Genomic DNA, 17,206 nt, shown 5'->3' with positions numbered 1-17,206 from the left:
AGTTGGAAACAGGGTGAACAGAAAGAACATGCAAGTGTGTATAAGTGGAGGGAGATTTTAAAGCACTGCATCTTATGACTGGTTTTAAAACTGGTTAGAAAACCCCCTTAGTAGAGACAGGCCTTGTGTGTCAAGGGAAGAAACAAAAGGAGAGAGAAAGTGTGAAGAGATCAGAGGAAGGAAGGATAAGAATCTGAGGATAGAGACTGAAGGATTGATCTGGGCATACAGGAGAAGCTAATGGGAAAGTCTTAGGAGCATGATTGGGATTGTACTCTAGCTGTCAGCAGCGGGGGGGGGAAGGGGGGTTGATGAACTTGCTTTATGATGTATGTTTTCAGCAAAAGACTTTTTGCCTCTTTATCTTTTTTATTTTTAAATGAACTGATCCATAAAAGGAAGTGGTCTTATTTTTAGCAAGTCTCAACTTTAAAAAAGAAAATTAAGTCAAACAATAACAAATACTGTTTTTGCCAGGAACACAGATGGGAAACCAAAGGTGCATTTTGTCTTCAGTATTAGTTTCAGAGCAGCTAGATCAGTAATAATTGTTGTGAGCACTCTGCCTGTGTCTAGAGCAGGAATGTTAAACATAGGACCCAGGCTCTGGATATGTCTTGCTTACTGTATTTAGATGGTTATTATGCCATGTCGTACATAGATAGTACTTTTCTAACTTTTATAGCTGTGAAGAAAACCTTCTGATAATTGAAAGAAACTAATGCAGTGCTATTTTCCTGGGTCTGCAGTCAGCCTGAAACAGTACCAACTCTTCTGTCCTCTTATTTCTCTGATGTGTTATTTAAAGAGATGACACTTCTGTTGCATTCAGTTACACATTAATGATTATTGGCATAGTAATAATCTTAGTGGCTGCAACTGGAAAGGAGCTAGGACTGAAATGGAAAAGGGGCTGGGGGTAGGAGTTAGAAATTTCATTTCCTTCCTTGCAGCTGAGGTAAGAAAAGAAAAGAGACTCAAAGGAAAAGAAAAGGGGGAATGGAAAGTGGAGAAGAAAGGAAGGACCAAGTGCAGAAATAGTAATGGCTCAAAATGAGGTAGGGAGGGTCACATATTTTTCTCATCGAATAATGCTGTGTGTGGCAATAAAGTACTTGAAGAACTAAGGATGTGGACAACCAAATAATTATACCACTTTGATGAGCCAGGGGATTGGCTTACCATTCTTAAGTCCAGGTCATCTGATCTAAGTAATGGATTTTTCTGTCTGTCTGGTATCTCACGGCATGGAAAGTTAAACCAGGGTAACTTAACTCAGTTTCATTTAGGAGTAAGCTTCCACCCATTTTACTTCTAATTATTGTGGTATAGAAACCAACGTATGAAACAGTTGCAGCAGATTCAGCTGAACTATGATAAGCTCCCCCTCCAAATGCAGTATAATTGTTTCATCTCTCCATTTCAATTACATGTATAAAGGTTAGATTTTTACCCTTGATTGTCGTGCACATCTTCTGTTGACATCTGTGAGCATCCTGCTGTAGGTGGAATCAAAATATGCAGGAATTTTGCTCTTCTCCATCAGCAGACACCACTGGCCTACAGTTTTTTAAAAGGATGGGCTGTTCAGTCCTCCACTAAAATTCTGTACACCTCCCAACTTGGCATGCTTCATGCTGAATAGCAAAGAATAATGCACAGTTTAGTAGGACTAACCATCTTTGCTGGTCTCTCCCTTTGCATTAATGTCTTTGTTTATTCGAGCTGGATTTTCCATATGATGCATTAGTTCACTAAACAGACTAATTAAAAAATAAAACATCCTCATAAATATATATATCTGTACATGCGTATGTGATTGTCATTAATGTACAAGTCTGTGCATGAGCAGCAAGAAAATGAATCTGATGTAGCAATAAAATAAGAATTGAACAAACTGTGCATTTGTTTCCCTTCAAAATGGAGCAGCTGCAGTAATATAAATAAAATCATTATAGTTATGTCATTCAGAGTGTTTGACTACGCGCCTAATGCTCATATGCTCTTAATTTTGGGGTGGTAATAGTGAGGTGTTGAACTGAAGAGCTGTGTTAAAACTTTCAGTCGTAACGCACCTTTTTCCTCTGATACCCACATCCACCTTCTCCATACTTTAAAAGCAAGGTCAGTTGAAGCAATTACACAGTTAAAAGGTAGAGGTGAGGGCAAGTAGTGGGGACCTTAGTGCATGTCAGATGATCTGTGGAAATGGTGATAACTATCCTAAAATAAACGGAAGCTAAACCAGTAGAGTTTTCTCTTAAACGAAACAACTGCTAAACTAACCTTCCAGTTAGCATGGGATAGACCAAATATATAAAATAGTTATCATGGATCAGCTTGACACTTGGTAAAATTTCCATTTAACTCAGTTTAATTGTTTTGTCTGTCCATACTCTGACATTCCAAACTTCTCTGCACCTTCATTCACCACCAATTTTAAGACCCAGAAACCTTTCTTCTTTATTTCTTCAGAGTTGCCCTGCAAATTTACATTGGCTTAAAGCTGTAAAAATCACTCTAGTCTGTAGCTCTGTTTCCTCCGTAGCCATGTGCCCATAATGAGGAACATCATGCATGAATTGTCTGATTTCTGACTAAACCAGGGCAGGAAACTGTTGCAGGAAACTTCATCCTGCAGAACATTTCAAGATTTCAAAAATGTTGCTGTTTGTTGTTAGGCAAAAGCCTGAGACATCTGAGGTATTTGCAAAAAAACAATATATAGAGAGGGGGAGAGATCCACTGCAGAATTGCTCTGTGGTTAGCTCACTAAGATTTGGGAGATTTGGCTTTAAATCCCTGCTCTGCCTGATTCAGATCAGTAACTTTAACCTGTATCTCTCATCCCAGGTGAGTGCCTATCAGGCTGTTGTATAGTTCAAAGTGGGTCTTCCGCAGTCTTTCCTGTCATACTTTGTAAAATTATGTTTACATTCGTAAAAATCTACATTTATTGTAGTTTAGACTTGACCCTGGGGGTCCCACACCTGAGTAAGTGCCCTCAGTCCTGAACTATACAGTCAGACTGTCTCTGACCCAACACTTATGGAACAGCTTCAGTAACAGAGATTGCAGGAAACCTACCCCAGCATAGCCAGCAGCTTTGTGGTTATGGCAGTGACTTGGGATGTGGGAGAAAGGTTGTCCAGGCATACCAGGATTTTACTGAAACAGGGAGAGATTTCCTTTTACAATAAAATAAGCTTGAGACTGTCCCTTATATGAGATAGGCTTGGAAACTGATTATATGAGATATGTGGTCAGTTTCCAAGCCTATTTCTTATAAGGGACAGACAATATATATGACATTTATTTTCCTCCTAAAGAAAATAATAACAAAAATCTTTCTTTTCATGCTAATCCTGGTACCCAATGTTTTATTATAAAATAAAAACCTTGTCTGCAGGAGGTTCTGATGCATATTAATAGTAAACCCTGTCTTAGAAACTCTGCTTAAATATTTGCTCACTACAAAGCTGCAAGGATGGTTTTAGTGCAGTAGAAGTCGAAGAAGCCTAGAATATAGCAAACAGTTGCTAATTGGGCAGAAATCGGTAAACATCAAGCTTTTGTTTACACCTCCAGATCAATAGGAGTGTACCATAAAATGGAACTGCGCTCACACCCTTTTGTAAGGACTCTCTGATGGTCACAGACAATCATGAATGTTAAATATAAGTGGAATGAAAGGCTTTTAAATAAAAGTACATTGGCTTCCCTTCTCAGAGTTTAGCTATCATCTTAAAACAGGGCCTCCCATGGTAATTACAGCCATGCTTTACAAAAAGCATATTTTGTGGACTCTGTAGAATGATAGCAGCTCAGAAAAGGCAGATGCTTGAAAGGTTCCCATATGGTTCTGATCGAGTTTTAAGTCTAGACTTGCTTTATTTAGTCACTCTCACACTGTGTTTGCCTAACTAAATTTCTCTTAAGACTGAAAAACTGGAGTGTGCTGTTTGGTTTAACAATAACGTAAAACTTTTTTTTCTTTATTTTTAATTTTGGGTGGGAGTAGGAGTTATCCTTCATCCCACTGAGCTCTTCACAGGCGGGCGGTCTCCAGCAACATCGGGGAGTTATTAAATATGTACTTAGCCCACCATTTTCATTGGTAAATTCTTTATGTCTGCTTAACGTGTGCTAGTTAGAAGTCCTGATTCTTTCTGCAGACTTGTTTACTTAGCCCTGGGGACCTATGATCCCCTGCCCCTTTAGCACTAATTTTTACAAACACAGCATTTCCCCTTTAAAAGAAAAAAAAAGGAAAAAGAGAGAGAACCCAGCAGGTCATTAGTTAAAAGAGGCCAGGTTGTGGGGGCCTGCCCCAAAAGTTGAAAACTCAATTAAAATGTCTGAGGCAACAACTAAATAAGAATGAGCTATTTTTCACTAAGAAGGGGCCTTCTATATGATTCTGGGGCTGTGCAGAAGTCAGTTTTTTGTGTGTTCTGCGATCAGTTAACACAGCAAATCCAGTTTCAGCTTGGTGGAAGCAGAAAAAGTCTTATGGAAGCAGGGAAATGTGGGCCATTCTGTCTCTACCAATATCATCTTCTTGGCTTCAGACTAAACATTTAATTGGGCTTAGTCATATATTTACTCACTGACATGACAGCTAGCACAGCATACAGATTTTTGGGGTGGGGGTTGTTTTTTTTCCTCTCCTTTTCTCTTGATCTGAATGAATTCATAAGTAGATTAGAGCTCCCCCTGCTGCTGTCTTTATTCTAGAGATTGCTGTAACTTTTAAGGCCCTGGCAAGTGAACATTTACAAAACCTTTGCTCATACTTCATGCTAAAAGCTCAGTGACTTTTACATGTCGAAATTGCACAATGCTTTCTCAGAACTTTATTTCTCAGCCAACTGAGTTGGAATAAAAGAAGGAAAGAAGTGGCCATAAGAAAGATCACCTTGTGGTTTAACCGTACTGTATCTACGAGGAATTATAGGGGACCTGGTTGTCCGTTCAGTTATACCAGCATAGCAGGTTGGAGGTTCAGATCCACAATATTGATAGCTACATTCCCCTTGCTAAACTTTTTAAACCTTGAGACCTAATGTGAGAGAAGAGGAATGTGTTTTTGGCCTATCCTCTTGTTCTGGCACTCCAGATTCCTTCAGACAAAGAGTATAAAAACAGACACCTTGTCCTAAAGTAAGCCTGTAACTGCTATTTGCCCCTACAAAGAAAGCCACGTAAGTGATAGGCATCTTCCAGGCCTGCCCTTCCATTCACTGTAAAATAGAACCTCAACTTGTGTAGCCTAAGGATGTCTGTACATGAGCGCAGAGCCTGCTCCAATGTGCTGTAGTTACAGCGTGTCAGAGCAGGCTCAGTTAATCGAGTCTGCTGGAGTATGGTAATTACCGCGTTCCAGCAGCCTCCCGCATCCAAAATGGCAGCAAGGGTGCTTGAACTAAAGCTCATCGAACAAGCTATGATTTAAACATCCCTGCTGCCATTTTGAAGCTCAGGGTCTCTGATACATGAGATGCTGCTCTTGGAGCCACTCTAATGAAAGCACTCCCCCTCAAACCCCACCACTCCCAGACCACGTGCAAAAGTACCCTAATACAACTGGACTCCAGCCAATGGAATGATGCCTTCTAACACTACCTTGGAATCCAGTCCTTTGTCTGTAAATCATGAAAATCAAAAGCTACAGATCCTAGCATTCAGTTGCAACGCTGAGAAGTAACTCGCTTATCTGCTATGGGCAGTGGCTTTTGAAACAAGAGAAACTTCCAAGATGTGAGTAGTACACTAGGACTAGGGACAGAAATTATACATAAACCAGTATAAGTGATTAGAAACTGTTTCAAATCTGTACCCCAACAGAAGTTCAGTACACACAAACTTTTCAAAATGGCTGAAACTGGTTTAAGATAAGCCTGGATGGATGTAGTATCAGACTTAGCTGATTTAGGTTAAATTGGTTTATTTGAACTTCTGTCCCAGATCCCCTCCACATGCCAGTTTAACTCATAGCCCTCCAGTATCCCAGGATGCTTTATACCACCCTCACAAACTCCCCCCTGCCCTCCCCACCCTCACAGGGTGGGTGGGGTAGTCTTGGCCCAAGCTTTCTGCTTCAGCCAAGCAGGGAGACATGCTCTAGCGCTGCAGGCATGTGGCTGCATTTCCGGAATCAAAAGTCAGTGTCTGTTCACTTGCTTATCAGTTCAGTTTATGCAGCTTAGACTAACCTGTGAAGACTGAATCAATTCAGCTTCAGGCTTTTTTGCCTGTCTGTACTTAGCCCTAGACACAATGATAGTAGGACTAAAGGTGAGTGGAGCTTTTATATTGTAATTAGCAGTTAATAAAACAAGACAATCAAACTCATTGTACCTGGACCAAAACACAAGCTTTAAGTGTAGGCCTCTATTCCACTGTGCCTTTGAGTTTCTTACCCAACCATCTAAATGTCAGTTTCAGTATGGTATATTATTTATTTGAATTTGGTGTGCTCTATTCATCCTTATGCTGAAATACATTGCTGGTCTTATATCTTTCAAATATGATATGAAGACAGCTGTATGAATTTTTCTGTGTTGGTAAATTGTGCACATATGATATGATGTTTTTAGTAATGTCTAAACAATGCAATATGGTATATATCAACACAGGAATAATTTAATGTAACCCAGCACAAAGGCTGAGTCTTGGAAGCAGTTCTTTATAAATCGACAGATTTTAGAAATTGAGCCAACAGACCTACACTGGAGCTATACGGGAAAACACCATGAAGGAATTAAATTCTCGGAGGGTGGGCGGGTCTCCTTTTAAGCATTGTTAATTTCTAGTAGAACATCAGATGGAATTTGTCACATTTATTCCATTTCTGTTAGCACAATGTATTGAAATACAAATTTAAGGAACAAGAAACTTTTTCAAGCATAAGTATGCCTCAAATAGTATGTCTCAGGTCAAAGAATATGAACACTTATAAATTTTTATCTTCATAGTACTTTTAGCACCGTTAAATGTGCTTCCTTTGAAGTTGGTTGCAAAATAAAATAGAAGCAGAAAGAAAAGCATTCTTCCCATAGGCATTGTCCCACTTTTGTAGATGGGGAAGCTACATTAGAGAGATTGATTGTTGTCTATTGTTCCTGTGTAGACATACCAAAAGTATGTAAACCAAACCAGAGGAGATGACTGTATGGCTTCTGGGATTTGAGAAGGACCACCTACAAGTTTAGTCTGTCAATGTATGTTTGTATGGTATAGTAAAGAGTGGCCATGGATTGACACAAGTTTTTACAGATGGAGGTAGATACAGATGGACAGTACAAATAGAATCATCTTAGAGCAGCACTATATTTTATTACAGCTCTGTTATGTTATCTTTTATCACTTCTTTGTTACTAAAAGGTCCCTATGATACTACACATGGACTTGGAACCTGCTTACCATTCCAAACAACATGTGTAGATGAATCCTCTGCACTCTCTTTCTAGCCACAGGCAAGCCTCCTCTGCTCTTAAAAACATGCTCGGCAACTCTTCCTATCCAGTCAGATCTCTGTCTTGAAGAGTGCTAAGCATTTGGATAAGGTTTGTTCTTGCAATTTATTCCTTAGATTCTCTCCTCACATCTGGCCCAGAGAGTATAATAAGCGAGCTCATCAACTGAGTAAAGAAACCATGTTCCACTAGAAGAAGTAATGTCTTTCAAAAGCTCTAGCAGAAAAGGTGAGGAAATCTTTGAACTCTGCAACCAACAGGCTCTAAATGACTCCCAGCACAGCACAGTTTCCTAAGAAAAATTCTGACTTTTGGATTAATCTGAGTGAGCCAGATGCTAGCCACTTGTGGAAATGCCAGTGGCAGAAGACAGCATGGAAATGGTAGAGTTCATGCATTTAGTAAGGGTAGTCTTGTACATGGAGAGGTGTGTACATGCTTAAATTTGTTTAAGTCAGTACCTGATATTTGAGTGCTCATTTTTAAGCTTCAGTGTGATGAATGGCACGAGAAGACAGATATGTAACACTTAAGATTCCCCCCATCAGTGAACCAATCTTGGTTTCAGTGGGTTCTGCATTATTGAACCCACTCAGTAGTCCTTTCCCACCTTGCCCTCTTTTCCTGTTGGATCCAGGATCACTTGGAGCTGACAAGCTAATGATTCCAGAGTTAGTTGCTAATACCAGTATTATTTATCAGAAGGGACTATTGATTAAGTGCCTTGATATTTGGGCCCAATTTTTGAAAGTGCTGAGCCAGCACAGCTCCTGTTGACACCAATGGAAGCTGCAAGTGGTTGGTATCTCTGAGCATCAGATTCCTCATATTGGGAATCCAAATCCATAGCCATTTTTGAAATCTTAGTTGTAATTCCATTCTGTGGCTCTCCAGGCTGAGAGTAGGTTTTGGAGTGGTGGGGATAGCAATCCTTTATGAATTGTATGATCAACCTCTGAACCATGAAAACAGGGAATAAACAAACTGAACTATTCCAAAGAGAATACCTGTGCTGCTCATACAGTGATAAAGGATTAATTCAGATGCTGGTGAACCTTTTGCTTTCTTACCTATTGCAAATGCATAGAGATGTCACACTGCATTGTATTTGCAAATTAGAACTGCAAGTTTTAGCTGCATGTGCATGTTAACATAGTAACAACAAAATCTTGTGACAGTGAAAAGGTTGAAGTGTTTCTGCTTGTTGTTTCCTCTTTCTCTATCTCTCTCTCTTTCTCTCTAGCCGAAGACCACCCCCTTCACCCACTCGACCCACTGTAATTCGTCCATTAGACTCATCCCTGTTAGACTAAGTGAAGTTTCTGGCATGTCATTAATTGCTAACTGAATATATGGAAGCAACTTGCTTGATAACTGTTGCAATAACCAATGTATAGTCGCATGTATGGACACCTGTAGGCAAGTAACCAATTTTACTAATATACTCTGTCTGTTCTGCATTGCTTATGAGATCTCATACATTTTGGGAAGGTCTGGGAGGCCTTGAGTTTTTCTCTTGCAAACAGTTTATTTATTAGCTAATTTATTAGCAAACATGTTCACCCAAAAGGTTGTGTGTTCATAATTCTGTATAGTCAAACAAAGGCTTAACATACTGCGTGTTTGTGCTGAGAGTGACCAAAATTCAGATGGTTTCTATAGGTGCCTACACTTAGAAGGTAGAATCCTTAAGCGGAAAGATTTGGCTTGATTGGGTTAGGTGTCTAGGATCCCTATAGAGTCAATGAGGAGAGTTGGGTGCCTCTGAAAAGTAATCCAGGTTTGGGCCCTAAGGCCCACTAGACAGAGAATGGGGAGAGCAGGGTTCAGAAAGCCTGGAGGTAAGTAGAGGTAGCCAATGGGAAACATACAAGTTCGGTCTCCCTCTTGCCCTCTCCAGAATTTAGGCACCTCTATGTACTTGCAGTTCACAAAGCCTAATCCTATCCCTGAGGATGCAGAAGGGAATGGGAGAGCCCAGAACTCTTCCCTCCCAGGGAAGTACCCTTAACATCTACAGAACTATTTTCATTGGCTCTGAGGGCTTAAAATGTGCCTCTTTTTTTTCCCCCTCCAATTTCAAAAGGACATCTTGTTTTTAGAAGTAGCCTTCAGGGCTATACATCAAATTGTTTAAAGAAAGGTTTTCTATAAGTTGACATTATGTAGTTATACACATTTCCTTCCTCAAAGGCCAACTGGGCTGAGAGAAACAATGTTGTCTCTAATTAAAGCTCCTGTAAATCCCATAATTATGCGTGTCTTCATGTCTCTCTCACAAGTCTGATGGATGGATGCTTTCACTATAATTTCTCAACATCAGAAGTGTAGTTTTGCAGAATGTCGCTAAAGAAAATAATGCCAAGTATGGCATGGTGAGCTGTTTAATTGGCTGTCCTCCACTGTAGACCAATAATGAATAACTCTCTTGTTTGGTAATTGACAAGGGCTAGGTTGTGACACACACTTGCAGTGGATATTACTTCCACTTGGGAGCACCATATAAATTAGGACTGTCCAACTTCTAAGAGGCCGGGGGCCACACTAGTGCAAGACATGGAACCCCAGGCTGCACCCCCTACACACCACTATACCATGTCATGGGCCTCCCTGGTGTCATGGGCTGCACCACCCCACCAGATCCCCTGGGGCAGGAGCAGGAAGTGAAAACTCACAGAGTTGGGGAGCCTAGAGACCCCAGTTGTAGCATCAGCTAGATAGATAAGGGGGCAGTGGCTCAGTAAAAGCCTAAGGGTTACACATCAACACCTCATGGTTTGCATACTGCCTCCAGGCCACCAGCTGGACAGCCCTGGTATGAATTAAATAGACCATGCCCTAAATAGGCTACCAATATCTTATGTTACCATGAGAACCACATTTTTACCCACAGAGTTCAGATATGCGGATTTAGGTCTCAGCTTTCTCAAAACTGAGTGTTGCTTGGTTCTGGGATATTGATTCATACTAATTTTTCATTTCAATGGCAGTCAATATAACAGTTGCACTAAATCAAGATTTTGCATTTGTATATATTGAAATCCTATGTGCCTCAGTATGACAGCCTATTGACCCAACTAAACAAATGATGAGAAATGACTAGTTATGTATCCTGGAGATGTATTATTTTAACAGAGGTACATTTTTCAGGGGTTATATTTGCATAGTGCCTAAACATTTTATCTTCATTAGTTAGCCTGCCATATTAAATAGTTGGGGTTAGTTTAACCCCAAATGTAAAACAAATAAAATCAACAAAATTAGAACTAGAGATTAAATCAATGCACAGTCTTTCAAAAATATTAATTATTGTTACTGTTTGGTTTTTTACAATTACATTTACAATTCCCAAGGTACGGTCATTGATGGATTTGAAGGCCACCAGTAAAATCAATCTAAGAAATTCATTTATTAAGACACTATATAGTGCTATAGTACTTAGTACCTCTGGTTAGGGAGAATCTAGTCAGAGAATTGTAACCAATGGGAATTTTGCCTATTAAATATTCCCAGACTGCTGATTAAGTAATAGTTGTATCCACCCCTAAAGCAAATCAAGTTTCTACTACATAAGAGGGCTTAACTTAGGAAAAGAGCATGATTTGTATGTTAGCTTAAGTTTAATTTCCTGTCAACCTTATACTTGTAACATGCACCTGTGGAGTCTAGTGGTCACCGTTTTAAGTACTGTGAAGAGGGAATTTGTTAATGTAATAGCATGTTGGTGATCTTAGTGAATTGCTGAAATGGCCAAAGTTTATTTGAAGAACATGCTAAAACATTAAACAACAAATTTACAAAATCACATTTAGTAAAAAGATATTATGTGTCCTAAATTCAGTTATGCTGTTTTGATCTAAGAAAGTAAAACTTTACATTACAGTGGGGTTTGCTTTTTTGGTGGGGGGGCGGTATTTCTTGCAGTGTATGTATTTATGTGGAACTGCGCTAGTAGATGTACTGCATGGTAGGGCTGTGCGAAGCTTTGGTCCTTGATTCAATTCGGCAGCGATTCGGCCCGATTCGGTGGTTGAATCTCCGAATCCAAATTGAATCAGAGGACCCTCTAATCTCTCTGAGTCAAATCGGAACCTTTCAAATTGATTCAGAAAGATTCAGCAATTTGGACATAGAAAAAACACTTAAAGCTGTGTCTACATACCTCTAGGTAGCAAGTGGCTCATGAATGCTGCTATGCTGGGGTACATGGAGTGTCCCACAGAAGCACGGGAGTGTGGGGGGTCCCCAGCGTGCTTGGCAGCAGATTTGGAAGTGGACCAGAAGCACTTCCAGTCCACTTACAGTTGTGCTTAGGGCCCCCCCTCTGCCCCCCCGGCTCAGCATCTGGTGCCTCCTGGGTTTGCATCAAATCTTCAGATTTGGAATCAAATCAGCACCGAATCTTCAGATTTGGATTCAGCCAAATCGAATCAGGGACAGCGATCTGAATCAACTAATTGAATCACTGTCCCCGATTCGGACAAAATCCAAATCAAATAGGGCTCACTTCGCACACCCCTACTTCATGGGGCTACATCAACACAAATTATATGTTCGTTATCAGTAGCTTTTCCGTATGTAAATAGCAACTCACATTCATTGCAAATCCTACTGACCACACCTTTAGCTTGGTTTTTGGAAACTGCTTTAACTTAAAATTTGCAATATTTATTAAAAAAATATAGGGTAAAGTCTCTAATTAAATCTGTTGGAGACAGCTACATTCTGAAAAGAAGTTGATTAGAATCAATCCAGGTTTTTAACATTTTTGCCCCTAAGGCTAAATCTTGTGCTGTCAGAGAGGACTGACTCTGACTTGTAAATCTAGAGTAACCCTTACTGTAGTCACCAGAGTTAGTGGGGTAAATCCTGTGTGAGCAAGATTAGAAATAGACCACACTAAATCTTATTAACCTGAGCACTCGTTGCCTTGCACTTTGTCACCATTTGCTCCCCTGCAACATGCATGTGAAAAAGTCAAGATGGTGGTATCTTTAATGTGATTTTCACTCACTTTGCACTAACATGACAAACAACAGAAGGTGCAGAGAATCAGGCTCGTTGTTTTTATCACACAAAAAATTGTTTCATCTAAATTGCCAATCTTAACTCTGATCCCTCAGTGAGTAAAGTTCTTTTGGCAGTAATCTTAAATATAAACACAACACAATACCCTCCTGAAAAGAACCACAGCAATTATATGCAGGCATGTTGATTAGCGTCAATGGCAAATACAGGTAGCATTTTACCCAGTGGGCATGTCTACACGAGATGCTACATCGCTGTAGTGATGAGCTACGTCGCTGTAGCAATGTGCTATGTTGCTGTAGTGATGAGCTATGTTACTGTAGCTTGTTGCTACTGCGCACTAACATTGTAAACGACCCATGCAGCACCAGGACTGCACAGTAACGGCAGTTACTGTGCAGTCATTTAGTACTTGCTTAATCAAATACTAAATGACTGCTGAGTAACAACGGCACAGTCTGGCGCACATGTAGACGCACCCAGTATTTACTTTTCAGAACAGACTATGTAGCCAGGACTTTTCTCAAGAAGCAGCTGTTCAAAACAGTGCTGCAATATGTTTTTAAAAGAACAACAAAACATTTACATCTTATTTGCTATTTTGAACTGCAAAAAAGCAAAACATTACATTCCAATGGTTCTTTTTTATTGCGCCAGGATGCAATACTCTGTATTTTAATATGCAGCGTGTTTAATACACAGCATATGATAATATAAGAAACTGCTTCTGCCAATCGGTGAATATTCATCTTATAACAATGGTTCATTTTCTTAAGTTATACAGTATGTAGAACTTAAATCTTTTATGCATGATGCCCCTGATTCTTTTTAGTTCCTCTGCATGTGCTCACCAGGAACAGCCATAGCAGCCTCTGCCTGCATACCTGAAAGAAAGCAGGGCAGGTTGCCAGCATATCCCCTGGCATTTGCTAGGAGGGGAGTTGCTGTCTGAGATGTAGGCAGCCTTTCTTTCCCCTTGCAGTCCAAGAGCACTTATACAGTAGTATGCTAAACCATAGCCATGTCTGAGTAGTATGACAAAAGGCTGCTTTCCCTTGTTTAGTCTGATTCTAGAAAAGCTCAGAAGACAGACCCCAGTGGTTGATTCTCCTCTTTACATTCCCATAGGGGTGTGAAGGGATTTGGGAACTTGTCTGGCTTTGAGGATGAAGAGCTGGAACAATGACTCCTTAGTTCAGTGATCTCTTCCAATCTTTATGGGATGGTCATCTGCACAACCACATATAGTTTGGTTTCAGGATGGTGTTCATCCATCATTTTAATTAGATGAGACTTGGGTCTCAGCGTGGAGAGCATACGGCTGACCCTTCAGCTGAAAAGATGCAATATGTCAGCTTATACCGTGACTAGCTCTTTATCCTTAACCTGAGGGATCCCTTCCTAATAACAAGATTATCCATTAAATGAACAATTAATATTAAGACAGTTAAGTTTTAATATATATTTACTTCATTGCTTGTCTTATTGCACTTTCTATATACGTCTCTTATAAAGGAAACTTTTATTATAATAAGGGACATGTATGTCTTGTATGTGATGACATTTTGTGTTAGAATATGGAAAATATACTCTATATTAGAAACATCTATTTAAAACTATGTGATATTTTATGCAGAAGTTATTAGGTAGACCTGTTTTGTTTTGTTTTTTCCTCAAGGACTGAAAACAACTGAATTCAAAGCAGACCTCTTTTTTTCCATCGGTATTCGTGAGGTGTTTCACATGTCTCCTTTGGTGGCTCATCTCCTCCTGCTTTTGTCTCTGAATCCATTATTACTAAGTTCTACATATAAGACAATAGAACAGCTCCCTTTTGTAAATGGACATTACTCTGCCTATCTTTCCTCTTGCTTTGTCTGCAGGCGAGCTGATACAGATGGTTCCTCCCGTCCAGACAGTCCACCACTGTTGCTTGATATATGATTTGTTCCATGTTGCCTGCCATTTGTGTTTTGCTTCCTGGTTTGTGTGTTAATCCTTTCTGCTTTTCTAGAATGATGTAAACACTGTCTTCTTTTTTTTTAATAAGAAACAAGTGCTCTGCTTCTCTCTGAATTTTGCTCTGTATGTAAATGTCCTCATTCATTTGAGCCAAAACATCTGCCATTGGCTTTGTAGAATGTAAATGATTGCTGGTGTTGACCTTTGCGCACTGTGAATGGATTCCTGAAACCTCAATCATTACTGAAGGTCTTATACACCTGCTGTAAAATGTTATGCTGCATTTCTGAACGTAAATAAATTGAAACAACCGATTGGCTTTTATTATTACTTTCGGGAGGTGCATGTGTGCCTCTCCTGTCTTTCAATGCGTTCTGTGCATGCTGCATTCTTATCTTCTGTTTGGTTTTCTTTTAAACAGCTCAGTCTCTGGCAGTATTGGTAAGGATTTACCATGTGAGTGTCAGAGTTTTGATTATTAGGCAGGGGTGGTATATTTCTGGCTCTGAGACAGGACAGCAGATTCCACCTTAAGTCTAATTTGATGCTGTTCCAGTGGAATGGACCACTGCTGGGCTGTCCTACTAGGAATTTGGGGTAACTTTTTCCAGCAGGCCTTTGGAGTGTGTTGCTTAATACCTCATTAAATACAGCTCCTGTGAACTTTCTAGCTGAGCAGAGGGTCAGTGTGAATCCTCAAGAGTGCAACTGGCCTAAATTGGTATGGTTGCAAACTCTGCCCAGGGTGATTATGTATGTGCAGATGAATAGAAACATCCATCTGAGTTCCCATATTCCTTTTCTGAGTTAGCAACATCTGATTAACTAAACTTGGTACCCAGAGGAGAATAAATGGCTTCTACTGCATAACAGATAGTAACAGTGCAAATCTAACTAGAGTCTGGGCTTAAGTCCCTGAATCTTTGGCTTTCCTGGGGGAATGGGCCACCCACAGTGGCACTTTGATAGATGAAACAGGAGAAACCAAAGATGGGATGAGCACAGCAGCAATAAGCACATAATCTCCTCATCAGAATTTACACTAAGTTTGCCATAATCATTGCGGGCATTTTTTGAGTAGCTTTAATGGACTGAGGCAATCTTTGTTTTCACACAAACCTTGTACATCTCATTAGGAGTTTGTTGCATGCCTCTGGTCTAGCTGTCATACACTAAGTGTCCCAGAGTGAGAACTCACTTCCACGCAAGCTGACAAGCTGGTACATTAGTGCTGTAGGCTTCTCATCATGGTGGTCAGCTCATCTCTCCAGCTCCAGATGGCAAAAAGATCCAGCATGTTGCCACTGATTGCTATGTATCATGCTGTAATAGTCTGATTGCTCTTCCTTTGCCCGACCTTAGCATTCTCCCATTTTGGTGTCTCCCTATGACAGAAGGATAGCAGTTTTTATCATAATACCCTTCCCTTTTACAAAACAAAGACTTTCTGCTTTACAAAGGTCTTCGGGCAGCCTGAGCAAAATTTACCTTCAAAAGAGAACCCACTCTAGCAGTACTGGACAGAAGTTAGCATCCAGCATGGTAATCCATGTAATTTTATAATTGTAGTGAAACCTTTCCCCAGAATATAACTTACTGCAAGAAAATTAAGGAAACTTCTAGGGCTACTGATGTTGCATTTGTCCTGGGAGATACCATTTCACCTCAGGGTATCATTCAGACATCAATGCCTGTTGTCCTGGGACACACCCTGAAAAGGTTCATGGGATAAGAAGTACTAACAGTTTGCCCAGGACATCACAAACTATGTCTGAACAGTTATCCCAGGATTATGTTATTGAATCAGACAGGAAAATGGTGGCGCATTCAGGGCCTCACTAAGCCCTGACTGGAAGGGCAGCGTGTATACACGCCAATCCCAGGACTTTTTTGTTCTGGGACAAACACACACACACAACTTGCCTCGGGACAAATGCAACACCATCTGTTCCTAGTTTATGCAGCAGTCACTATGACCCTAGTTTGTTTGTCCTTATTCCAGAGGATGAGGTACCCTAGTGACAAAAGTGGGGGCTTTATTGATAAACAGCTGATGCCAGTATTTCAACCACTAGTCTTCCTCCCCTTCCCTTCCACCCTCCCCCGTGCACATCCTCTCCCTTTTTACCTTAACCAAGTTTATTCTTGTAGTTTGGGATATGGGCCATTTTAATGTATTTTAATTTTTTTTTTACTTAATTCTCTACCACCCTTCCCCATGAATGTTGGGTTCTTTTTTGTCTTTTATTTAGGCGGCCTCCTCCAGCAGTTCCAGGAAGATCATCCTAACACAAACATTTCATCTCCTTTGTATTAAGCACAAGCCTTTTGGCCAAATGCTGGTTAGTTTGCACTACTCTATTTGTAAATGGAAGATGTTATTTGCAGATGTCAATAAGAAATCTGAATGTAAAGTAAAATAAAAATTCTGCTTGTAAAATAAGTTTCAGTGCACAGTTTTTCTATGAAACCATTTTCTTCTTCCATCAAAAGCCCCTGCAAACAATTTTTGGACTGTGTTGAAGCCCTTCTATCTAAAATAAAGAGGACAGGACATGCTGCTGAGATTCCATCAAAGCTTCTTGGAGATATCACACACTATGAGACTGTAGTGCACCAGAATGCAATGATATATCTTTATATGTTTGGACGCTTCATAAAAAGAAGAGACTGGCAGCTAATCACGGATTGCAACAAAACCTAATGCAATAAAATTACAAGGGACAGAATTATTACAA

The 17,206-nt window shown here is 40.1% G+C and overlaps 1 protein-coding gene across 11 annotated transcripts in view; it reads left to right on the top strand.

The window, feature by feature from the left end:
• DNM3 (dynamin 3) overlaps window positions 1-16,911 on the top strand; it is a 332,054-nt gene extending 315,143 nt beyond the window's left edge. For 3 of the 11 annotated variants that reach the window (XM_059728288.1, XM_019486507.2, XM_019486503.2), the window contains 2 exons: window positions 7,595-7,706; window positions 14,185-16,911. In XM_059728288.1, coding sequence (XP_059584271.1) covers window positions 7,595-7,670 — 76 coding nt within the window. In that variant the 3' untranslated portion in view covers window positions 7,671-7,706; window positions 14,185-16,911. Of the gene's footprint in view, window positions 1-7,594; window positions 7,707-8,721; window positions 8,897-14,184 lie in introns of those variants that run through there. The other 8 variants (XM_059728290.1, XM_059728286.1, XM_059728289.1 and 5 more) reach the window with 5 other exon arrangements.
• Window positions 16,912-17,206: the final 295 nt, after the last annotated feature.

Source organism: Alligator mississippiensis, chromosome 5 (genome assembly GCF_030867095.1).
Source record: "Alligator mississippiensis isolate rAllMis1 chromosome 5, rAllMis1, whole genome shotgun sequence".
Taxonomy (NCBI): Eukaryota; Metazoa; Chordata; order Crocodylia; family Alligatoridae; genus Alligator; species Alligator mississippiensis.
This window is presented reverse-complemented; position numbering and strand designations above follow the sequence as displayed.